The 21,383-nt window shown below is 43.5% G+C and overlaps 1 protein-coding gene across 3 annotated transcripts in view; it reads left to right on the forward strand.

Moving 5' to 3' along the window:
• Positions 1-21,383, forward strand: part of dicer1 (dicer 1, ribonuclease type III) — a 40,159-nt gene that overhangs the window by 10,400 nt on the left and 8,376 nt on the right. Inside the window, exons 4-27 of one of the 3 annotated variants that reach the window (XM_044375071.1) lie at positions 1,144-1,338; positions 1,499-1,661; positions 1,849-1,979; positions 2,356-2,490; positions 2,640-2,800; positions 2,924-3,092; positions 3,898-4,370; positions 4,502-4,634; positions 5,186-5,428; positions 5,545-5,699; positions 5,814-5,946; positions 6,053-6,128; positions 6,250-6,389; positions 7,573-7,752; positions 7,951-8,164; positions 9,726-9,879; positions 9,993-10,175; positions 10,400-10,505; positions 11,116-11,291; positions 11,558-12,293; positions 12,529-12,681; positions 15,939-16,574; positions 17,541-17,796; positions 19,937-20,205. In XM_044375071.1, coding sequence (XP_044231006.1) covers positions 1,225-1,338; positions 1,499-1,661; positions 1,849-1,979; positions 2,356-2,490; positions 2,640-2,800; positions 2,924-3,092; positions 3,898-4,370; positions 4,502-4,634; positions 5,186-5,428; positions 5,545-5,699; positions 5,814-5,946; positions 6,053-6,128; positions 6,250-6,389; positions 7,573-7,752; positions 7,951-8,164; positions 9,726-9,879; positions 9,993-10,175; positions 10,400-10,505; positions 11,116-11,291; positions 11,558-12,293; positions 12,529-12,681; positions 15,939-16,574; positions 17,541-17,796; positions 19,937-20,205 — 5,289 coding nt within the window. In that variant the 5' untranslated portion in view covers positions 1,144-1,224. Of the gene's footprint in view, positions 1-423; positions 1,339-1,498; positions 1,662-1,848; positions 1,980-2,355; positions 2,491-2,639; positions 2,801-2,923; positions 3,093-3,897; positions 4,371-4,501; positions 4,635-5,185; positions 5,429-5,544; positions 5,700-5,813; positions 5,947-6,052; positions 6,129-6,249; positions 6,390-7,572; positions 7,753-7,950; positions 8,882-9,725; positions 9,880-9,992; positions 10,176-10,399; positions 10,506-11,115; positions 11,292-11,557; positions 12,294-12,528; positions 12,682-15,938; positions 16,575-17,540; positions 17,797-19,936; positions 20,206-21,383 lie in introns of those variants that run through there. The other 2 variants (XM_044375072.1, XM_044375073.1) reach the window with 2 other exon arrangements.

A 21,383-nucleotide genomic window follows, 5' to 3' on the forward strand; every position in this document is an offset into this window, starting at 1 on the left:
TGTTTTTCCTGTTGGTTGTCCAAAGGTCGTAATAAGCACACATTTCACAACAAATCGCAGCACCGGGCAGCCACAGCCAGTTACTGCCCGGCCACAGCTCATTGCTGCCCGGCCACAGCGTATTGTTCCCTGACCACAGCCCGTTGCTGCCCGGCCACAGCATGTTGCTCCCTGACCACAGCCCATTGCTGCCCGGCCACAGCATGTTGCTCCCTGACCACAGCCCGTTGCTGCCCGGCCACAGCATGTTGCTCCCTGACCACAGCCCGTTGCTGCCCGGCCACAGTATGTTGCTCCCTGACCACAGCCTGTTGCTGCTCGGCCACAGCATGTTGCTTCCTGACCACAGCCTGTTGCTGCCCGGCCATAGCATGTTGCTCCCTGACCACAGCCTGTTGCTGCCCGGCCACAGCTCACTGAGCCTACCAGTGTCTAGTAAATACGGTTGGTAAAAAAATAAAGTTGGCAGTTTGTGAGTCGGGTCAGATTCGGGTGGTTGATTAACGCATATTTGTGCAAGTTTGGTGGTGCGGCGCAGCAGGAACCTCTGTGTTTGTGTGTGAGTGAGCGAGCGCATGCACATACAGAAGGGGGGGCGGACTGACTGGGAGTGAGAGATGCTTTGCTGAAACACGGTGCAAAACACTATGTAAGAAATGTATATTTCATATGTAATTATGAGAAGTGTAAGTGAGGAAAAAGACATCACCTGCAATAGTCTTGATCAGCGAACATGCAAGCGAGAGCACCAGGATGCAGCTCATTTAACGGCCACAGATGTCACTAATGAGAAGGAATTTCTGATTCCTGCATATAGAACCTTTAAGCACGTTTGTTTTCAAGGTCCAAACAACCTCTAAACAAGCTATTCTCAATCTCTTAACAAGCTGCTCTCAATCTGTTAACAATTTATTCTCAGTCTCTAAAATTGCTGTTCTCAACCTCTAAAAAATATTCTGAACCTCTAGACAAGCTGTCCTCAACCTCTGAGCAAGCTCTTCTCTAAACAGGCCATTAACTCTCTGTCCAATGGTAGACCTACTGCAAGCTGCTGTGCATGGCTGAGGTGTCTCTTCTCAAACCTGACTATGGTGATATGTGGTCTATTGTACATTAACACAGTATCCTCATCTTCCCTGCCAGTGAACTTCTGAGAGGATGATGAAATGAGATAAAGTGGACACCTGGAGGAGCCCAGCCCCCTCACCTCCACCTCTTTGAAGCATGGCAGGCCTGCAGCTTGTCACCCCTGCCACTTCACCCATGGGGCCTTTCTTTGGTCTGCCATGGCAGCAGGAGGCTATCCATGATAACATCTATACACCTAGGAAATATCAGGTCAGGAGGCTGGCATCCAAATGGATGTGTTTACTAGCTGCTGGATGTATTGTATATAATCATGTACAGGATATATTGGTATTAACGTGGCATTAAATATTTAAAAATGTCTGCCTCCTCCATCAACTCACTGTCTGTAAACCTGATCCTTCCCCCACAGGTAGAACTTCTTGAAGCAGCTCTTGAACATAATACTATCGTCTGCTTGAATACTGGCTCAGGGAAGACCTTTATTGCAGTACTCCTAACAAAAGAGCTCTCCCACCAAATCCGTGGACATTACCAAGAAAATGCGAAGAGGACTGTTTTTCTGGTGAACACAGGTACCTGCAAGACACAATGCCTACTAATGTTTAGACATTAACAAAAACAGGAAGGAAATTGTATTGTCCATTCTCAGGTCTCACCCAACTCATTGTTCATTTAAATTCAAATGTATTATCTTTTTTTGTTTGTAGAATAATTCAACTTGCCAAGTTGTTTAATGTGTCTCTTATGTACATTGTCCAGCTTTGTCTGTAGTTCAGCAAGCAGCTGCAGTCAGGACTCACTCTGACCTCCAGGTGGGAGAGTACATAGATTTGGAGGTGACCTCAGCATGGACCGACCAACAGTGGAGTAAAGAGATAATCGAGAATCAGGTGAGGCCATTATTCTCATTGCCTTTGACAGCGTTTGGCCTATTAAGTTGATACTAACTCACACCGCTTTTATGATTCTTTCCATGCTGTGACTGCCTCGTAGGGGTGAGAATCTTTGGGAATGTCACAATTCAATTAAATTCTTAGTCTTTTGTGTTTTCGATTCAGATGTAGATACGAATGGCATGACAAAATAATAAAACAAAGCCTGAGTTATCCTGTGTTCTTTTGACAAAGAATCACAGTACAATGTGTCGACTGACAACGCAAGGTCTGACTAAAGACCGATGGTACAAGTAGTTGACTTTCAGCGGGCAGCTCTAGTCATTTGCACCTTTTATTAACATCTTGTCATTCTCAACTCTATGTCATACAGGTGCTGGTCATGACTTGCCACATATTCCTGTACATATTGAGGAATAAAATCTTACCGTTGTCTAAAATCAACCTGGTGGTTTTTGATGATTGTCACCTGGCCATCACGGACCACCCCTACTGTGAGATAATGAAGGTGAGACTGTCCTCGAAAAATAAAAAAATCTGATCTGTAACAGCAGTATTCTGACCTCTGAGTCCCTTCCTCTTGCAGCAAGACTTGATGATTGTCGTTTGAAATGTGTCTGACTTGGAAATGACCGGCTGTCCTCTCACTTTGTGCAGCTGTTTGAGGGTTGCTCGTGTAGTCCTCGTGTTCTGGGCCTCACAGCCTCCATTCTGAATGGAAAGTGTGACCCATCAGAACTGGAGCACAAGATCCAGAATCTGGAGCGAATCCTGAAGAGCAACGCTGAAACCGCCACTGACCTTGTGGTCCTTGACAGGTACTACATCTATGGCTAAATGTTTGAGGATTTTTGTTAGTTACAACTGAGCACTGCAACTAGAGACTGACATGCCAGTATATCTTCGGTGTGTGAAGTCTTCTGTTTGTCCACTTATTTCAGATATGCCTCTCAGCCAAGGGAAGTGGTGCTGGACTGTGGGCCCTACGTTGATGAGAGTGGCCTCTCCTCCCGTCTGCAGGCGGAGCTGGATGAAGCGCTTCACTTCCTGAATGACTGCAACATATCTGTTGCCAGAGAAGACCGTGACCCCACATTCATTTCCAAACAGGTGAGAGCTAGAGAGCTTTGTACTGGTATTGTTCAGGCAATGGCTTCAACTGGGAACATTGAATAAGTTGTGTTCATTTTAAAGTTAAATTTATAATCTCGAGGATTTTCAATTAAATAAATGTCTGTTAAGTCACTATCTATCGCTTGATGAGGTAACACAATGGTGATTGAGCCTATGGTCTGCTAATGAAAGCTTTTGCATTTGCGGTACTGTATTATAATTATTACGAACCAGTGGCGACTTTCCCGCCATGCATTCAAATCACAAGCAGCGCAGTTAGTGCTGCGTTTTCCATCACCTAGTGGTGGATCTGCCAGAGAGGGTAGGCCGACCTGATGCAACCGACTCACTCTTCAGTTTGCTTGTGCTAGTGTGACGTCACACAGTGACTAAGGGTGGAGCCTGTGCTTTTGTCCTGTGGGAGCACTGGTTTCATTCGAACTGCATACAAACAAAATAGTGCCCAAAGTTTAGGGTTCAAACAGAAATGCTTCTTGGGCAGCTGTGAGTCATTTCAATGTTAGTTCAGCACAAAAGAGCTCACATGTGGCTCAGAGCTGGAGAGGTGGAGTTGTCTGTCAATATGAGGAGTAAAGAGGTGACCATGCAAGTGAGAGAAGATAATAATGAGGCTGAAAAAGCAAAAATCTATTTGAGAGATATAAAGGTAGTTTGCCAAATTCAACAGTTGGGTAAATTCTAAAAAAAGCAGGTGTTATGCAGATATGGGAAAAATGTGAGCAAATGTGTCATAGAAATCAGTCTTTCAAACTGCTGCACACACTGTCCCTGTCCTGTCCAGGTCCTGAGTGACTGCCGGGCCGTGCTGCAGGTTCTGGGGCCCTGGTGTGCAGACAAGGCAGCAGGCATCATGGTGCGTGAACTCCAGAAGTACATCAAGCACGAGCAGGAGGAGCTCAACCGCAAGTTCCTGCTCTTCACCGACACCATCCTGCGTAAAGTGCACGCCCTCTGTGAGGAGCACTTCTCGCCCGCCTCACTGGACCTCAAGTTCGTCACGCCAAAGGTCCTCCGGCTGCTGGAGATCCTGCATGAATACAAGCCCTTCGAGCGGCAGCAGTTTGAGAGCGTGGAGTGGTACAACAACCGCAACCAGGACAACTACGTGTCCTGGAGCGACTCTGAGGATGAAGACGAGGACGAGGAGGTGGAGGCCAAAGAGAGGCCTGAAGCCAACTTCCCCTCACCGTTCACTAACATCCTGTGTGGGATCATCTTTGTGGAGAGGCGTTACACGGCTGTCGTCCTCAACCGGTAGGCTATTAATATATACTAGAAATAATTCTGATTTCTGGTCAATACAGTGCTGCCTTTAATGTGCAGTAAATGACTGGTGGTATACTGGTGGTGTTATCAGTGACACTGTCTCTATGTGTTTTCCTCAGTCTGATCAAAGAGGCGGGGAAACAGGACCCAGAGCTGGCCTACATCAGCAGCAACTTCATTACTGGCCACAGCATCGGCAAGAACCAGCCACGCAACAAGCAGATGGAGGTGGAATTCAGGAAACAAGAGGAGGTATACAGACTGTCATGATATGGAAATGTTACACACTGAACGGCTCTAGACATTTCACTTTTTTATTAATTTTGCACATAATATTATATAAAGTATATTATAAAAATATGAAGTTAAATTTAAAAAAAAAAATCAAACAGAGACTTAAATTTATTACAATAATAGATTATTTATAAAAAAAACTGTCATCAAGTTGGAAAGAGACCACATGAGGGTGGTTTTTCATCAAAAGATACACAAGAGAATCTGTCCACTTATTACTATCCACTGTTCTTTGACCAGTTTGACTGTGAAACAGGTATTCAGTTGCATTCTATGTGGTATTTAACAAGTCTTAAATTAAATTTACTGAACACTGCAAAAACCCTGAAAAATGGCCATAAGAGAAGTGGGAGAAAGGTCAACCCATACAAGGTTCTGGTGGGGTTTTCAGGTCAGTAGGAGGAGGTTGTTCCAATGTGTGCAAACCACCACCCATGCCCGCCACCAGCTCTATATCACCATCGTGTGTCCACACTGTACTAACCAGGACCGCCTCTTTTCTCTCCCAGGTTCTCCGCAAATTCCGGGCTCATGAAACCAACCTGCTGATCGCCACCAGCATCGTGGAGGAAGGTGTGGATATTCCAAAGTGTAACCTGGTGGTGCGCTTCGACCTGCCCACAGAGTACAGGTCCTACGTCCAGTCCAAAGGCAGAGCTCGGGCACCCGTCTCCAACTACATCATGTTGGCTGACAGTGAGAGGACCAAAGCCTTCGAGGAAGATCTGACTACCTACAAGGCCATAGAGAAGGTCAGCTTCTCCTTTTGTGTCTGTCTGATCCTCTCTGGTATAGATCATGTATCAGAATAGTGGAAAGTAAAGCTGAATGAGGTACTTATGATGGTGTCATGATTTCTTTTGAGCAGATCTTGAGGAACAAGTGTTCCAAGTCAGTGGAGGTGAGTGAGTTTGAAGTGGAGCAGGTGCTGGATGACGACAACATCCTCCCACCCTACGTGCTTCGGTCTGAGGATGGAGGTCCCCGGGTCACCATTAACACAGCCATCGGACACATTAACAGGTACTCCAACTGATTCTGGTTGCCATGGTTACATTTTCTGCAAAGTCTTGAAGCCTTATAAACAAAATCATACAGTAATGAGCTTGTATAACATGTTCTTACTCTGGTGCTCAGGTATTGTGCTCGGCTGCCCAGTGACCCTTTTACCCACTTAGCACCCAAGTGTAAAACAGCGGAGACGCAGGACGGACGCCTCCAGTCCACTCTCTACTTACCCATCAACTCCCCTCTAAGAGTTCCTGTTAAGGTGAGGAAGAAAGTCTACATTTTTATACCATACACCAATACAATATATTTTGTCCAGCCTCCTCCCTGGGTTTTATGAAGGTAATGATACATCACTCTCTTCACAGGGTCCTACAATGAATTGTGCCAGACTGGCAGAGAAAGCAGTTGCACTATTATGTTGTGAGAAACTCCACAAAATAGGTAAAAACCAGATTTTGCACATGCATGATTAGGAATATTCACTGTCAGTCTGTCTATATCTTTTCTTTGGCATGTGTGTTTGCTGGTTTTGTTCCTTACTCCTCGCTTCCTTCCTTCCCAGGTGAGCTGGATGATCACCTGATGCCGGTGGGGAAGGAGACAGTGAAGTATGAGGAGGAACTGGACCTTCATGATGAGGAGGAGACCAGCGTCCCAGGCAGACCTGGCTCTACCAAGAGGAGGCAGTGCTACCCTAAAGCCGTAAGAGCCTGGTTCTGCTGTCTGTCATGAATGTTAAAAAGATTAAAAGAAGTGATATAATCCTGAAGTAGTTGAAGTGGTTGTTAGATGTTGCTTTAAGTTTAAGTTATGGAAATCATTTTGAATTATTCCAACTTTGTTTCTGAGAAATCATGTTTTGTCTGTCATTTTGGAATAGCGAATGGATCCAACTCTATTTATATAGTACTTGAGAGACAGTATTGAAATAATATGATGAAAAGTAAGAAAAATATATGATGATATGATTGTAAACTGTAGTTCATTCCACAGTTTAGCGGCCATGACGGCAAATACAGGGTCACCACTGTTTGCAAATGTAGATTTTGGAACTGATGACCTAAGTGTTCATTCTTCTTCTCACGGGCTTTGTAGCTCAGAAATAATCCATTTAACGCCTTATGATGAATTTTAACTGTATTCTGGATACAATTGGAAGCCAGTGAAGGGATACTAAAATTGGGGTAATGTGTTCTTCTCCCTTAGTTCCAAGCAGCTGCATTTCAGACCAATTACAGATGGCTTAGTGCTGACTATAGAGTATGAATTATTTCTCTATAACATGAAATATTTAGGTTTGAATAAGCAACAAAACAAGTTTAAAGTATGCAAAATGACACCCATAGGCATTATTTGTGAGTAGTATAATTCTGAAAACCTCCAAAATGCTAACACGCTTCATCAGGACCTTGTGGTCTGATCACACGTGATTGACCACGGTGTCCCACTGACAACAACCTCATGTTATCAGAGTCTGATTCAAATATTTCTGTTAGCTTCATGTGTTTGTATATGTTGGGTTTCTCGACCCAACTGGTCAGAGCAGATGGCCGCCCACCTAGAGTCTGGTTCTGCTTGAGGTTTCTTCCTGTTAAAGGGGAGTTTTTCCTTGCTGCTGTCGCCAAGTGCTGCTCATGGGGGAATGTTGGGTTTCTGTAAATTAAAGAGTACAGTCTAGACCTGCTCTATTTCTAAATAAAATTGAATTGAATTGAATGTTTACCATTTGTAGCACACTGAAATCCTATAAATGCCAAAAAAAAAAAAATCCAGAAGATCAATCTCCAGCTGATTGTGGACATCTGTATCTGTATCTAGTGTGTGTTGTGTGAGATATGCTCCTGTAGCGTATAGTAAATAGTCTTCTCTCCTCTGTGATCTGCAGATACCAGAGTGTCTGCGGGACAGTTATGCTGTGCCGGAGCAGACTTACTACCTATATGTGATTGGGATGGTCCTCACCACCCCTCTCCCTGATGAACTCAACTTCCGCAGGAGGAAGCTCTACCCACCGGAGGACACCACCAGGTGCTTCGGCATCCTGACTGCCAAACCCATACCTCGAGTATGTCAGATTGACTACCTCAGTGCTTCAAATAACTCTTTATTTTATTAGCAGTTCCTTGATTGACAGTAGTCATCACTAGCTTTATTTAGAGTTTCCACAAGAGGAATGTCGTTTATGAAAACAAAGAAATGGCTCCAGCACTTTCCTCTCATCATTGGTCATGGATGGTAAGCACTGCTCCCCCCTTCTCTCCAGATCCCACATTTCCCGGTGTACACTCGCTCGGGGGAGGTGACCATCTCCATCGAGCTGCAGAAGTCCGGCTTCACGCTCACGGCTGCCCAGCTCGACCTCATCACTCGCCTGCACCAGTACATCTTCTCCCACATCCTCCGCCTGGAGAAACCTGCACTGGAGTTCAAGCCCATGCTGGCTGACTCGGCTTACTGCGTTCTACCTCTGAATGTTGGTGAGTAGAGCCACACTCTGGCTTTGAAAGTGCACGCTAACGTTTCCCTCGCTGTTTTCATGGTCTCATGTAAGAGAAAAGTGTTTTCAGCTTCTTGCACTTTTACTGCTTTTTTGTATATATACATAAATACAAGTGTCCTTATCTAAATTACAAACATGAACACACGTCTTGTCCTGCACCTTAGCTCACTGAACAAGCCACCAAACAAACATTCACTGGGGAAAAGTGCAGCTGCAACACATGAAACGGCATTAGTAGAGGAACTAAGGCCCCTGAAATTTGAGATATCCTTACCTGAGGTAGAACAAAGCACAACCATTTTTTCATACCTTTTAATATGTCAAGTTTTTGAAATGGATGGTTGTATAAAATATTTTACTGCAAAATTAGTTTATTTGGTTGATGTTAGGTGATGTTTAGGTTTCTCCAAAAGGGACAGTGTCTACCTCATCACATGAATCTCTGGAAATAATGATCAGAATGTCACCAAATTTGGACTGGATGTTCACAAAAAATGTTATTGCATACAATAAAGCAAATACTTCATCAAAACCTTTGTCCATCTTTGAAATGTATACACTTAAACACACATGAATTATAGGCAGAAATTGAATAGGAAATTAAAAATCCAAAAGGTATGTATGTATATGTCTGTCATTAAAGTAAGGAAACACCAAAAAAGGTGATTTATATGCACCAAAGACTGTTACCTTATGATAAAAGTAGGTTATATTACTATTCACTTCACCCTCTGATGTCACCAGCCCCCAACAGGTAACCATTGCAGCCAGCACTTCAAACAGACAAATACAATGAGGGCCTATTGGTATAAATGTGTGATGAGAAGGAGAGAGTAAGACCAATGACATGTGACAAAGCTCGTTAGCCAGAGTCTAACTAGAGACATAATTCATGGTGTATGTTTTGGACCACCAGGCCACCATGATGGTTTTTCACGATTTTAACAGCAGTTATTATTCTGTTCTCTCTGGTATAACAATTGAATGCTGCATTTCATAACTTCGTATGCATATTCTGAAAGCCTAATTTACATGCAGTTATTAATCTGTTCACTCAGCTCATCAATCTTTTTCACCTTATGACCCCTCAGTTTAGTTCTTAAATATATATATTTTTGGATTGTCGGTCTGATAAAACAAGCAATTTGAAGATATTCTAAACATAATCTTTCCCTTAGTGATTAATCCACAGATTAATCACTAAGGGAAATGATTAATTGCACCAGTGGATGATCTGTTCAAGCATCTTAAGAGATCTGGCCCAAAGTTCATCGAGGGGCAATTATGTTAATTGCAAATTTGTGTGATAAAACTTAATCACCAAAGCATTTCCTGCATTATTACCTTATCTTGAGGCCTGATATTGCAGATGACCCCTCCAAGTTCAAATTTAGTGGTAAGGCCTTTCTTATCCAAGTTTGTAGTGTTCTAGCATAGTGCATATTCCTTCAGAATTAAAAAAAAATCTAATCAGCACAAACAAATGATTCATTAATACATAAGTAATGAACAAAGAGTAATTTGTTTGTTTTGTTTAGTTGGGGATTCCAACACACTAGATATGGACTTTAAGTTCATGGAGGACATAGAGAAGTCTGAGGCCCGCACTGGCATTCCTACCACTCAGTACACCAAGCAGAACCCCTTCACCTTCAAGCTGGAGGACTACCAGGATGCTGTCATCATTCCAAGGTACCACCGCACCGCATGACAACGCTGATGTTACATTTACTGAGATAGCGTGAGAAGTGTGTGGCTGTGTATACAATGAGCTACATAATGACATAACACTGTTCCTCTCCCAGGTATCGTAACTTCGACCAGCCTCATCGCTTCTACGTTGCTGATGTGTACACGGACCTGACACCGCTCAGCAAGTTTCCTTCACCAGAGTACGAGACGTTTGCTGAGTACTACAAAACAAAGTACAACCTGGACCTGTCCAACCTGAACCAGCCGCTCTTGGACGTAGACCACACCTCCTCCAGGTCAGTGGCACACAGATTATGACACTTTCCTAAGTTAGTGTTAGACAACAGATTTTGCACATGGTTAAACAGAAACATTTGAGTCAGTCCTTTAACCTTAAGCATCAACCAAACTTCAAAGCTCAGTGTCATGAAGACTCAGTGAATCAGTTCTTTGTAAGCATGCCTCTTAGTTTTGTGTCGAGATAAAGTTGGGTTTAGCTTTTGTTTTCCTGTGCTCACAGACTGAACCTGTTAACTCCTCGCCACCTGAACCAGAAGGGCAAAGCCCTGCCACTCAGCAGTGCAGAGAAGAGGAAGGCTAAGTGGGAGAGTCTGCAGAACAAACAGGTAATGACCGCACAGCATTAAAAAACACTGTCAACAGGGGAAACTGGTTAAACCTTTGCAGCAACGCAATGTGATGTCATTCAGCAACAAGTAGCATTGACCAGTTAAAGGTCACATCATTATGTTATGTTCACAGCTCGGAATCTCAGAGGTTCTGATTCAGAGCTTTTAAGGTGACAAGATTAAAACAACACGGTGTATTCACAAGTTTACCCGTGAGGTTCCTACAGCTTTGTCCACCAGCTGTCTGCTACTCCACAATTACCAGGATACCTGTCTGAAATTGATGTGAGGCGATCACTAAGAAAACCACCAGTCTTGTGGTGTTTTTGAATAGCAGAAAGAAACTGCCCATGGACTGTTGTTGTTGTTGTTTTTTCTACAAGCAATTTTGATAAAAATGATGAATTTGCTCAGCTGTACCTGTATTTGAAACTGTCCCACACCAGTGTAGACTCTTGCATTTTTGGACACATGGCTGAAACAACTTCTGGGTTTTCCCTGTAAAAGCACTGTGGTATAAACTTACATAAAATGTGAGTGTGAGTTACATTACGTTTATTTCTGTACTTCAGCAGTTCCTCTCTAACAAGCGTGTTGTGTTTCTAAGATCCTGGTTCCAGAGCTGTGTGCCATCCACCCCATCCCTGCCTCCCTGTGGAGAAAAGCAGTATGTCTGCCCAGCATCCTCTACCGCCTCCACTGCCTCCTGACCGCTGAGGAGCTCAGAGCCCAGACAGCCAGTGAAGCTGGAGTGGGAGCCCAGACCCTCCCTCCTGACTTCAGGTCTCTATAACATACTCTGTACAACCTGTCACTTCTTAGGTTCAGTCAGCATGAGCTGGAGTGCAGGGTTTAGGCCAAACAGGGGGACTGATATTTAAGTCTGTACCAAAGTAGTGGACCAACTGACTGACAGACATTGCCATTTCTAGAGCCATGCTGCTAGCATATTTGCCGTCTCTCCAGCCTGTTACAATTTGTGTGTGAGCTCATCCTCAACTCTACATCACTACACCCTAATGTAAAGCTGGTCTCTCTGTATGTGACAGGTATCCCAACCTGGACTTTGGCTGGAAGAGATCAATTGACAGCAAAACCTTCATCTCCTGTCCTGAGTCCTGCAGCGAGGACGGCGAGGGTCACTGTAAGCACCAAGAAACTGTATCGCCTGATTCCAATTCCCTAACACATCCCAGTAGTCACCACTCTTCCCAGCCCGGAGACGCCACCTGCACCAGGAACCTAACTAATGGCACTGCCCAAGTCGCCCACTGTGGTGACAACGGCCACCAAGAAGAGCACCTTCACCAACATGACAATTGCCAATGCTCCCAGCCCAGCTCCCCTGGGCTGCAGAGCCCTGAATCAATACAAACCACTACCTCAGTTCCTGTGCAGCCCTCTCACAGCTTGAAGAAGCCCAGCTCGAGTCCTCCACAGCCTAGTGATGAATGTACACCAGGGAGGACCTCAGACCACAACAATAAAGCTACCTCAGTCTGCAGCCGGGCAGCCACGGGTCCCAACGCTCCCACAGCACCTTCTCCCAACCTCGCTGTTGTCCCCCAGCCCAGAGCCGAGGCAGGAGACTCCCCTAAAAGCCTGGGGCCCAACCCAGGCCTCATCCTGCAGGCCCTGACCCTGTCCAACGCCAGCGATGGCTTCAACCTGGAGCGCCTGGAGATGCTCGGTGACTCTTTCCTCAAGCATGCCATCACCACATACCTGTTCTGCACCTACCCCGACGCCCACGAGGGCAGACTCAGCTACATGCGCAGCAAGAAGGTGAGACACTTCATGACTCAATAAAAGGAAGATGGGGCATCATGGGAGTAAAGATCCGTGTGCTTGGAATAGTCAGTTTTAGGACATTCCATATTACCCTTAAAAAAACTGAATAAACAGTGGATAAATATCATACACACCATTCCCTGACTGAGTATCCAGAGGTCAATAACAGTGTTAAATGTTAGTGTGTTACTGATGATGACCTGTCCTCTATGGTCTGCCCGTTGTCCAGGTGAGCAACTGTAACCTGTACCGTCTGGGGAAGAAGAAGGGACTCCCCAGCAGGATGGTGGTGTCCATCTTCGACCCCCCTGTTAACTGGCTGCCTCCTGGCTACGTGGTCAACCAGGACAAGAGCAGCACTGACAAACTGGATTCAGAGGAGGTCAGTAGACTTCCTTCATACTACACTGCATTATACACTCTGCTCATCACCTCTTTTTGTGTCTCTGCTGTGTGATTGTGTATTAATGTGCACAGTGAGGACACTTTTCTTATTCCTACCCTTCTTCAAAGAGCTGGATTAGGGTTAGCGATTAAAATGAGCATTAGCAGTAGGTGTGTGTGTTAGGGTTGAGAATTACTGAATGATTGAACTTAGAGAAAGGCCATTCTCACACATGTAGTAAAAATGTTCATTCATTCATTTCTGTCATTAATGTTGTCAGGCCACTAGAGGGCAGGGTTCACCTTGTCTGACAACAATGTGTTTTGGTTGTAATTCCCACAACTTGACTCTACAGTCTACTCTCACATATAATATGATCAGTATATGGTTATAATGGTTTTATGTAGTAATTTGTAAAAGAAAAGCAACTCAAAGTGTATTAATAATAAAACACAATTAGAAGTTTATGGGTAGCATTTTACTTCAAGTCCACCGAGTTATAATTTTATAATCAATATATAAACATTTAATGAATGGTTTATAACACACTATGATGTAGTTATCAGCAGCCATAAGAACATTTTTATTTTATATCATTTTATTTTTATTTTATTTTATTATCTATGAAAGGTGTATTATCTGTTTATACAGCAGCCTCCATTCATGGGTGCCCACATAAGGAGTTATAGTTGTTGACAAGTACATTCAACATTTACATCTGCTGACAACTGCATTATAGTGTGTTATTAAATGTTTATATATTGATTATACACCGATCAGCCACAACATTAAAACCACCTGCCTCCACAAGACCTCTGAAGGTGCCCTCTGGTGTCTGGCACCAAGATGTTAGCAGCAGATCCTTTAAGTCCTGTAAGTTGCGAGGTGGGGACTCCATGGATCAGACTTGTTTTTCCAGCACATCTCACAGATGCTCAATCGGATTGAGATCTGGGGGAATCTGGAGGCCAAGGCAACACCTTGAGCTCTTTATCATGTTCCTAAAACCATTCCTAAACAATTTTTGCAGTGTGGCAGGGTGTATTATCCTGCTGAAAGAGGCCGCTGCCATCAGGGAATACTGTTGCCATAAAGGGGTATACTTAGTCTGCAACGTTTAGGTATAAGTGGTTCATGTCAAAGTAACATCCACATAAATGCCAGGACCCAAAGTTTCTCAGCAGAACATTGCTCAGAGCATCACACTACCAGACTTCCCATAGTGCATCCTGGTGCCATCTCTTCCCCAGGTAAATGACGTACAGGCACCTGGTCATCCACGTGATGTAAAAGAAAACGTGATTCATCAGACCAGGCCACCTTCTTCCATTGCTCCATGGTCCAGTTCTGATGCTCACATGCCTATTGTACGTGCTTTTGGCAGTGAAAAGGGGTCAACACTGGCCTTCTGACCAGTCTGTGGCTACGCAGCCGCATACGCAGCAAGCTGTGATGCACTGTGTTTTCTGACACCTGTCTATCATTGCCAGCATCGACATTTTCAGTAATTTGTAGCTCTTCTGTGAGATCAGACCTCTGCACGCGCCTCAGTGAGCCTTAGCGCACATGACCCCGTCGCCAGTTCTCTGGTTGTCCTTCCTTTGACCACTTTAGTAGGTACTGACCACTGCATACTGAGAACGCCCCACAAGACCTGCTGTTTTGGAGATGATCTGACCCAGTTGTCTAGTCATCACAGTGTGGTCCTTGTCAAAGTCACTCAGATCCTTACGCTTGTCCATTTGTCCTGCTTCCAACACATCAACTTCAAGAACTGACTGTTCACTTGCTGCTTAATATATCCAACCCCTCTTAACTTCAGCTGTCAGTGGTTTTAATGTCGTGGCTGATCGGTGTAAATGCTACAGAGGGGACGGACCTTATGATTTTATCCCCATCACCCACTCCTACTCAGTACATCCTCTAATATCCTGGTTTTTACACAAAAACATGAAAAAAGTTTCCAAAATGTTATTGTGTTATACATAATGATTGTATGGGATGCAGCTAACAAATTTAATCATTAATACTGATCTGATTTGATCTTTTTGATTAATCAATTCATTGTTTGGTCTATAAAATGTCAGTTAAATAATTCCATCCAGGATGTCCCAATCAAGTCTCCCCTCTGATCCCTATCAGAGTCTTTTTGATATTGATTACTGATACTGAGTCCGATCCAACACTTAAATTTACCTTATTGTTGAATAAATGTGAATCAGCTGTAGCCTAATAAATCTGACCTTTTTTCATGAGCTACTTGATCCAAATAATCAGAACTATTAAGTTGATCAGGTTACATTAATAATATAATATGAATGAACGTTAAGCTGCAGAATGCAATTCCTGATATTGACATGACAATCATTTAACTAGACAGGACGCATCACTCTGTTGGCATTGTGGGGTCCACTCTGATTGTACAGTGGTGTTAGAAAGCGGATTGTTTTTCCTCACAAACAATCTTCGACTGTACTGAACCAGCTGCTGAGTGCACTTGAACCTGACAAGTTTTATATCGGCCTGTCAACAAGTTGCTCACAGAATTAACACTAATTAAAGACCACTGATATAAGCTGCTGCCAGCATCATTAGTCATTGTAATGGGTGAACATGACAGTCAGTGCCGGCTAACAAGCTTCTACCTAAATGTTTTGTACACTGCTTTTTGCTAATAAGACAGAGAGAGGAGAGACAGTTTTGATAACAGTTTTGTTAGTGTTGGAGTTGAACAGATCTGTGTTTTTTGCAAAGTTAATCACATATGGAGTCACTGTGGACTGTTGTAAAGGAGAGCAGCGCTGCAACACTAGCAGGCAGAGGTAGACAAAACACTGAGCAATGAAAGGATCGGCTTTATTTTAAATATGCATGAATCATCCCTCATACTGATCCTTTGGGTTCAGGACGTCTCTAGTGACTGTTGTGCTAATTTCTGTGTTTCTACAAACAAATAAGTATTTTACTAACAGGTTTTTTATTATAGGTTTATTGTTATAAAGGCCATTTCCCACCACAATCAAAGAGTAACTTGTGTCTGAGTCATGGGTTTGGTTTGGCAGCATCTCCCACACACTGCGCTGCAGGATGTTTCACTCAGCATGTCAACCTCATGAAAGACTAGTCATGTTGGAACCTCTGCTACAGGAACATGGAGACACTTCAAGACCTAAAAATCGTTTCTCATTACTTAACCATAATTAGTTTTTTTATTTACTTTTTTCTTGACCTTCACCTTTGTGTCCATCATTCAGGCCAAAGAGGAGCTTCTGGCTAACGGGCGATCTGGGAATGACTATGATGAGGACGATGAGGAGGTTGAGGAGGCGGATGAGGACAGCGATATGATGTTGAAGGACGAGCCAAAGGACGAAGTCAACATGGAGGACGACCTTGAGTACTACAAGGAACACATCAAGTTCATCGACAACATGCTGTTGGGATCTGGCGCTTTTGGTAAGAAGATCTCTCTGAGCGGCTTCCCTCCCCCTCTCACCCCAGCCTCTAGCTCGTCCCCCGCTATGGAGTCTCCATATGAATGGAAGGCCCCCAAGAAGCCCCTTCATCCAACCACAACCCACTACCCCTCGGAGCCGGTGCACAGCGGGCCCTCAGCTGACGAGTTCGACTACAGCTCATGGGACGCCATGTGCTACCTGGACCCCAGCAAGGCCGGCGAGGAGGACGACTTCGTGGTGGGTTTTTGGAATCCGTCGGAGGAGAACTGCGGCGCTGAGCTCGGCAAGCAGTCCATCTCCTACGACCTGCACACTGAGCAGTGCATCGCCGACAAGAGCATCGCTGACTGTGTGGAGGCTCTGCTGGGCTGCTACCTGACCAGCTGTGGAGAAAGAGCCGCCCAGATGTTCCTCTGCTCATTGGGCCTCAAGGTGAGCTCGGACCTCCCATTTCTTTATACAGTTAATGTGCGGGGGTCCTGTTATGATACATTACAGTGTGCAAGTACATAGTTGTAGCCATGCTGCTCATCAGCCCTAAATTTATATACAGTATATCAGTCATCAGAGGGCTCATGTGTTGTGTGTACTGCCACAGAAGAGAAACTGTGTCTGTGAAAGGAGTCTTGCTGAATAAGCTTAAAACTAGAGGTCTCCCAAACACATTTCCCAGCCACAGGTGTTTGAAGGTAACCGTGCAGAAGCCACTCGAAACTGATAAATAATAAATGGAAAATACTGATTATAAATTCTATAAGCTATAACTCACAGATCTACTCTCCTGGTCAAAATGTGATAAAGAATAGAGAGCAGATCATGATCTTGTAACGTCATTGGCCACATCTTCTTCAATCTGCTTTTACACTTTTTTTCCTCTCTAATGACATATAGTGAAGCTGTTCTTGCACACACAAACATCTTAAAGAATTCCCGTTGGTTTCACTCACTGTGTGGTGTAAGGCTGCAACTAACGATTATTTTCATTATCGATTAATCACTTAGTTGTTTGGTGCATAAAATGGTGAAAAATGTCGGTTATGGTTACCCAGAGCCCAAGACGACGTCTTCATTGTCTTCTCTAGTGTGGAAAACTGAGTCTGGTTTTGAGGGGAAAACTTCTACCAGCACATCATGTGCTGTTGACAGAATGGCCAATATGGTTTTATTCAATGTGACAAGTAATAGAATAATAGAAGATTACTACTGAAGAGGAATGTTTTATGGGGTGTAGTTACTTTTTAATATCACACAAAAGTGACATCTATTGAGCCTTGTCAGACCTCAGAGAGTAAAGCAAAATGTGCACTCCAGGAGGCCTGAGGATGACCTTCTCCATGTCTAAGTACATGTTAAAATGTGTTCCTGTGAAATAATGTGTGTTCGTATTGATGACAACAGGTGTTACCATTGGAGAGAGGGAGCCTGACAGAAGCAGTGGTTCACAGCCGTCAGACCACAGCCCTCGACCTGTGCTACGGCTGGCTGAAGATCCCGCCCCGCTGCATGCTGGACCATCCAGACGCAGAGCGAACCCTCAACCACCTCATCTCTGGCTTCGAAAACTTTGAAACAAAGATCAACTACACTTTTCAGAACAAGGCTTACCTCCTGCAAGCCTTCACCCACGCTTCCTACCATTACAACACCATCACAGGTCAGACTGCACCTCACAACATCAGGACATTTTATGTTGTTCTTTCAGCTTTTTCAGCTTGTTTTTTAGTATAATTTACAGAACAGTTCAGAATAAGATGTTTGGGAAGTACATGTGTCATCTGAGGAAAAAAATATTGGCAGTGGATGTCGAACATATGTCTTTAATATGCTTGTTGGTTGATAATGTTGACTGTTTATTTAGATTAAATGCAATATGACAGAATTTAGATGTTGGCAGTTGCCAAAATTGATAAAGGGATAAGTTGGTTATCCATCCATCTTTTTTCTTTTGGAATTGGTCAGTGCATGTCGATTGATCCTCTTCCCAACCTTGAATGCTGCCCGGCTTTGGTGCACAGGCCTTTCCATAGCAATGAGAATTCAATTTAAAAGAAGAACTCCTTGCACCCCTATAACATTGGACAGTTACTAAATACACAGTATTAAAATCAATGCAGCAGCACCAGATATATTCTATTCTTCTTGTCAAAACCTAGCACCTACATTTCCCACAATGCAATTCAACTAGGTTCACTTGAGGAGTGGGTTACAGAGGTCTGGAAACCTCACTTCTTTCTAAATCCACAACACCAGATTTTTTCTTTTTCAAACTTCAGCCTTAACTAAAATCACTGGAGTTCCGCTTCAGTGTTATTGATATTTAAAGCTGGAGTGTGGGACTTTTGTCTCCCCCTTCTGGCATTGAGAGTAATTATAAAAACACTGTTGACACAACACACACAACCCCTGCCAGATGACTCATTTCACTATCAGAATTTGATTGACCACAATGGACCATTTGGTCCAATAACATTTGGAATGTATAGAAGAGCCGCACGATTAAATGATTTTATCCCCATTCAAGTCAGCTGAGAGCTAACTGGAAATTAGCCGCTCGGCCAGTGGAAGTCTCTAGTACACATGCTCTGCCCATAGAGCATGCTCAGTATCCATTCATCTGGCCAACAAGGGAATGTCAAACCCGACAGACAAATTAAAAACTTTGATGTACTGCAAAATACAGAGAGATTGATTTGGCAGAGGCTTAATCAGCATCGTCTGACAAGGGTTTCGCACTGCAGGTTTAAACATTTAAAGAAGCAGCAATACACATTTTTTGGCCACTTTTAGGGCTGCATAACAAGCTGTAACCACAACACTGACATATCATCACCTTCTAAAATAACTAAGGTGAACATGTTGGCAAGCAGCTGACTATTTCACATCCAGCAGACACAGAACATCATTAGCATTCAATTGGAGTTGTGTTTGTAAGTTTAAACCGATTGTAGTTAAGATAACATACTGTAAGTGTTTATTAAGTGGAGATATACAGTATTTTGTAGCTGCCTGAACCAGCTGAAATAGTTTTGCTAATGTATGATCTGTTTAGATTGAAGAGTAAAAAGGTATCCGATGCGTTGACACATCTGACCTGACACTTGATTAAAATTCTGTTTTAATAATTATCTAAACTGGGGAGATTTTCAATAACATTTCACAAAAAATCAAAACTACACTATTGGGCCAATAACATTAGACTAAATGAAGAAATAATGTTTATGTTAGCATGAATACCACACATTTCTCCATGTATGTAGATATAAATAAAGCCATACCTACAATTATGAAGGATTGGAAATTAAGTTTGACCTCCCATGTTATGTTGCAGTTTGTGATACTGCAGTGACTTGCTGTTTATATCGTGTATTGCTTTCAATTGGATGGAGCTACATACAGTATGTTTCCTAGCAACCAATTTACAGATTACTGAAGTCTTACCTAACAAAGACCCACCTGCATTTTTAATACTCCAACCCATTTTAGTAAATCACCAGTTTGAAACTATCTAGAAGTTACTAAGAACGTGACTACCTGATGAATGAACTTTTTCACTAGAAACCGCTGCAGCCGGAATCCAGGTTGATGAGAATAGAATCGGCTGGCAAGACAACAAGCTAGAAAAGGCTAAAACTCACTCTGCAGAGCTGAGGGGAACTGCAGAGTGGGTGATAATTTGTGGGTTGGTCACTACAAGCGATACCTTTCATATTTTACTTAGTCATGTGGTCCATTTTGAGTTGGTGCATGAATCCATCCATGCAGATATGTGACTGTCTGTTTCCTCTTCTCTTCAGATTGTTACCAGCGGCTGGAGTTCCTCGGTGATGCAATTCTAGACTACCTCATAACGAAGCACCTTTATGAAGACCCGCGGCAGCATTCTCCCGGCGTTCTGACCGACCTGCGCTCAGCACTCGTCAACAACACCATCTTTGCCTCTCTGGCTGTCAAGTACGACTACCACAAGTACTTCAAGGCCATCTCGCCCGAGCTTTTCCATGTCATCGACGACTTCGTGCAGTTTCAGCTGGAGAAGAATGAGATGCAAGGCATGGACTCAGAGGTGAGTCCCGTTTCTATCAAGAACACGGCCTTGTAGGAATAAGCCTAATCTTTGCTGTTTTAGTCTGTTTTTTTTTTTTTCTTAAATAATAGTCAGCATTCAAAAAAAAAATCTGCTTCTATGAATCTGTTTCATATTCAATGATTTCAGTACTGAAGAGAAAATGCAGTTGGATTTAATTTGCCTGGAAATGGCTATCTTGGCAGCAGATCTCCCTCATTCTGCTTGAGAGGTACTTGTATGCCTTAGGGACAGCAGGCACATGCACAAACATGCTGAAAAAACAGCTGAAAGGAATAAAGAAATGTGCTGCAGTAACATGGTACCACTTTACTGTTCACTGTTCATCAAATAACACGATGAAGCTGCTAATGTAGCATGCTTTAAACCGTTATATGCCGTGTTAGTACATTAACAGTCTGGATGGTGTCAGCAGAGAATTTTATAAGCGAGGAGTAAAGTACAGGGAACTGCATGCGTGTTTGGGTTGCATTCATTCAGTCACAGCTGTTCTGTGCTCTGTTCATTTTCAGCAGTAAGCTAATGCTGATGCTAACTCAACACTTGCATGTGCTTCACAACACATGTTGTTGTAAGTTTATCTATAAGTGGTTTAACAAAATATTCTTATCACAAGGCCCTTCTAGAGCTTTCAGCCACATCGTCTAGAGCTTTCAGCCACATCGTCTAGAGCTTTCAGCCACATCGTCTAGAGCTTTCAGCCTTTATCAGTGGATGGAGTTATGTCAGTTGTCTTGACAGCTCAGTCGTCATCATGTGACCTCAGTATGGGATGTCAGTCACATGATAACGGGTAGTTGTAGAGGGCTGGAGATGGTCGATGGCCTGTGACCTCTTCTCGGTGGATGCTGGGAGTGCTTTTGGTCTGGTTGTGTGTTTCTGTCCTTGCTATGGTGTCCTACACCTGTCACATGTGAGGCCACAGTGATGTCTTTGGGGGTTAAATGGTTTGTGGAAAGTGTTGCCTCTTCGTGACTTGAAGACTAGTTACGTGTTCTGACAGCGTAGTCCTGATGAGATGTTGTGCTCTGTGTAGGAGGCTCTTCACCACTGATATTTTATGATGTGGCCATCTCTATGCTTGTTAAGAGTTCAGATATTGGTCTTTGCTGGTATTGAGACATTTTTCAGCATAAGCAAAAGTGCCAAAAATTCAC

The sequence above is a fragment of the Thunnus albacares genome, chromosome 15 (genome assembly GCF_914725855.1).
Source record: "Thunnus albacares chromosome 15, fThuAlb1.1, whole genome shotgun sequence".
NCBI classification, from domain to species: domain Eukaryota; kingdom Metazoa; phylum Chordata; class Actinopteri; order Scombriformes; family Scombridae; genus Thunnus; species Thunnus albacares.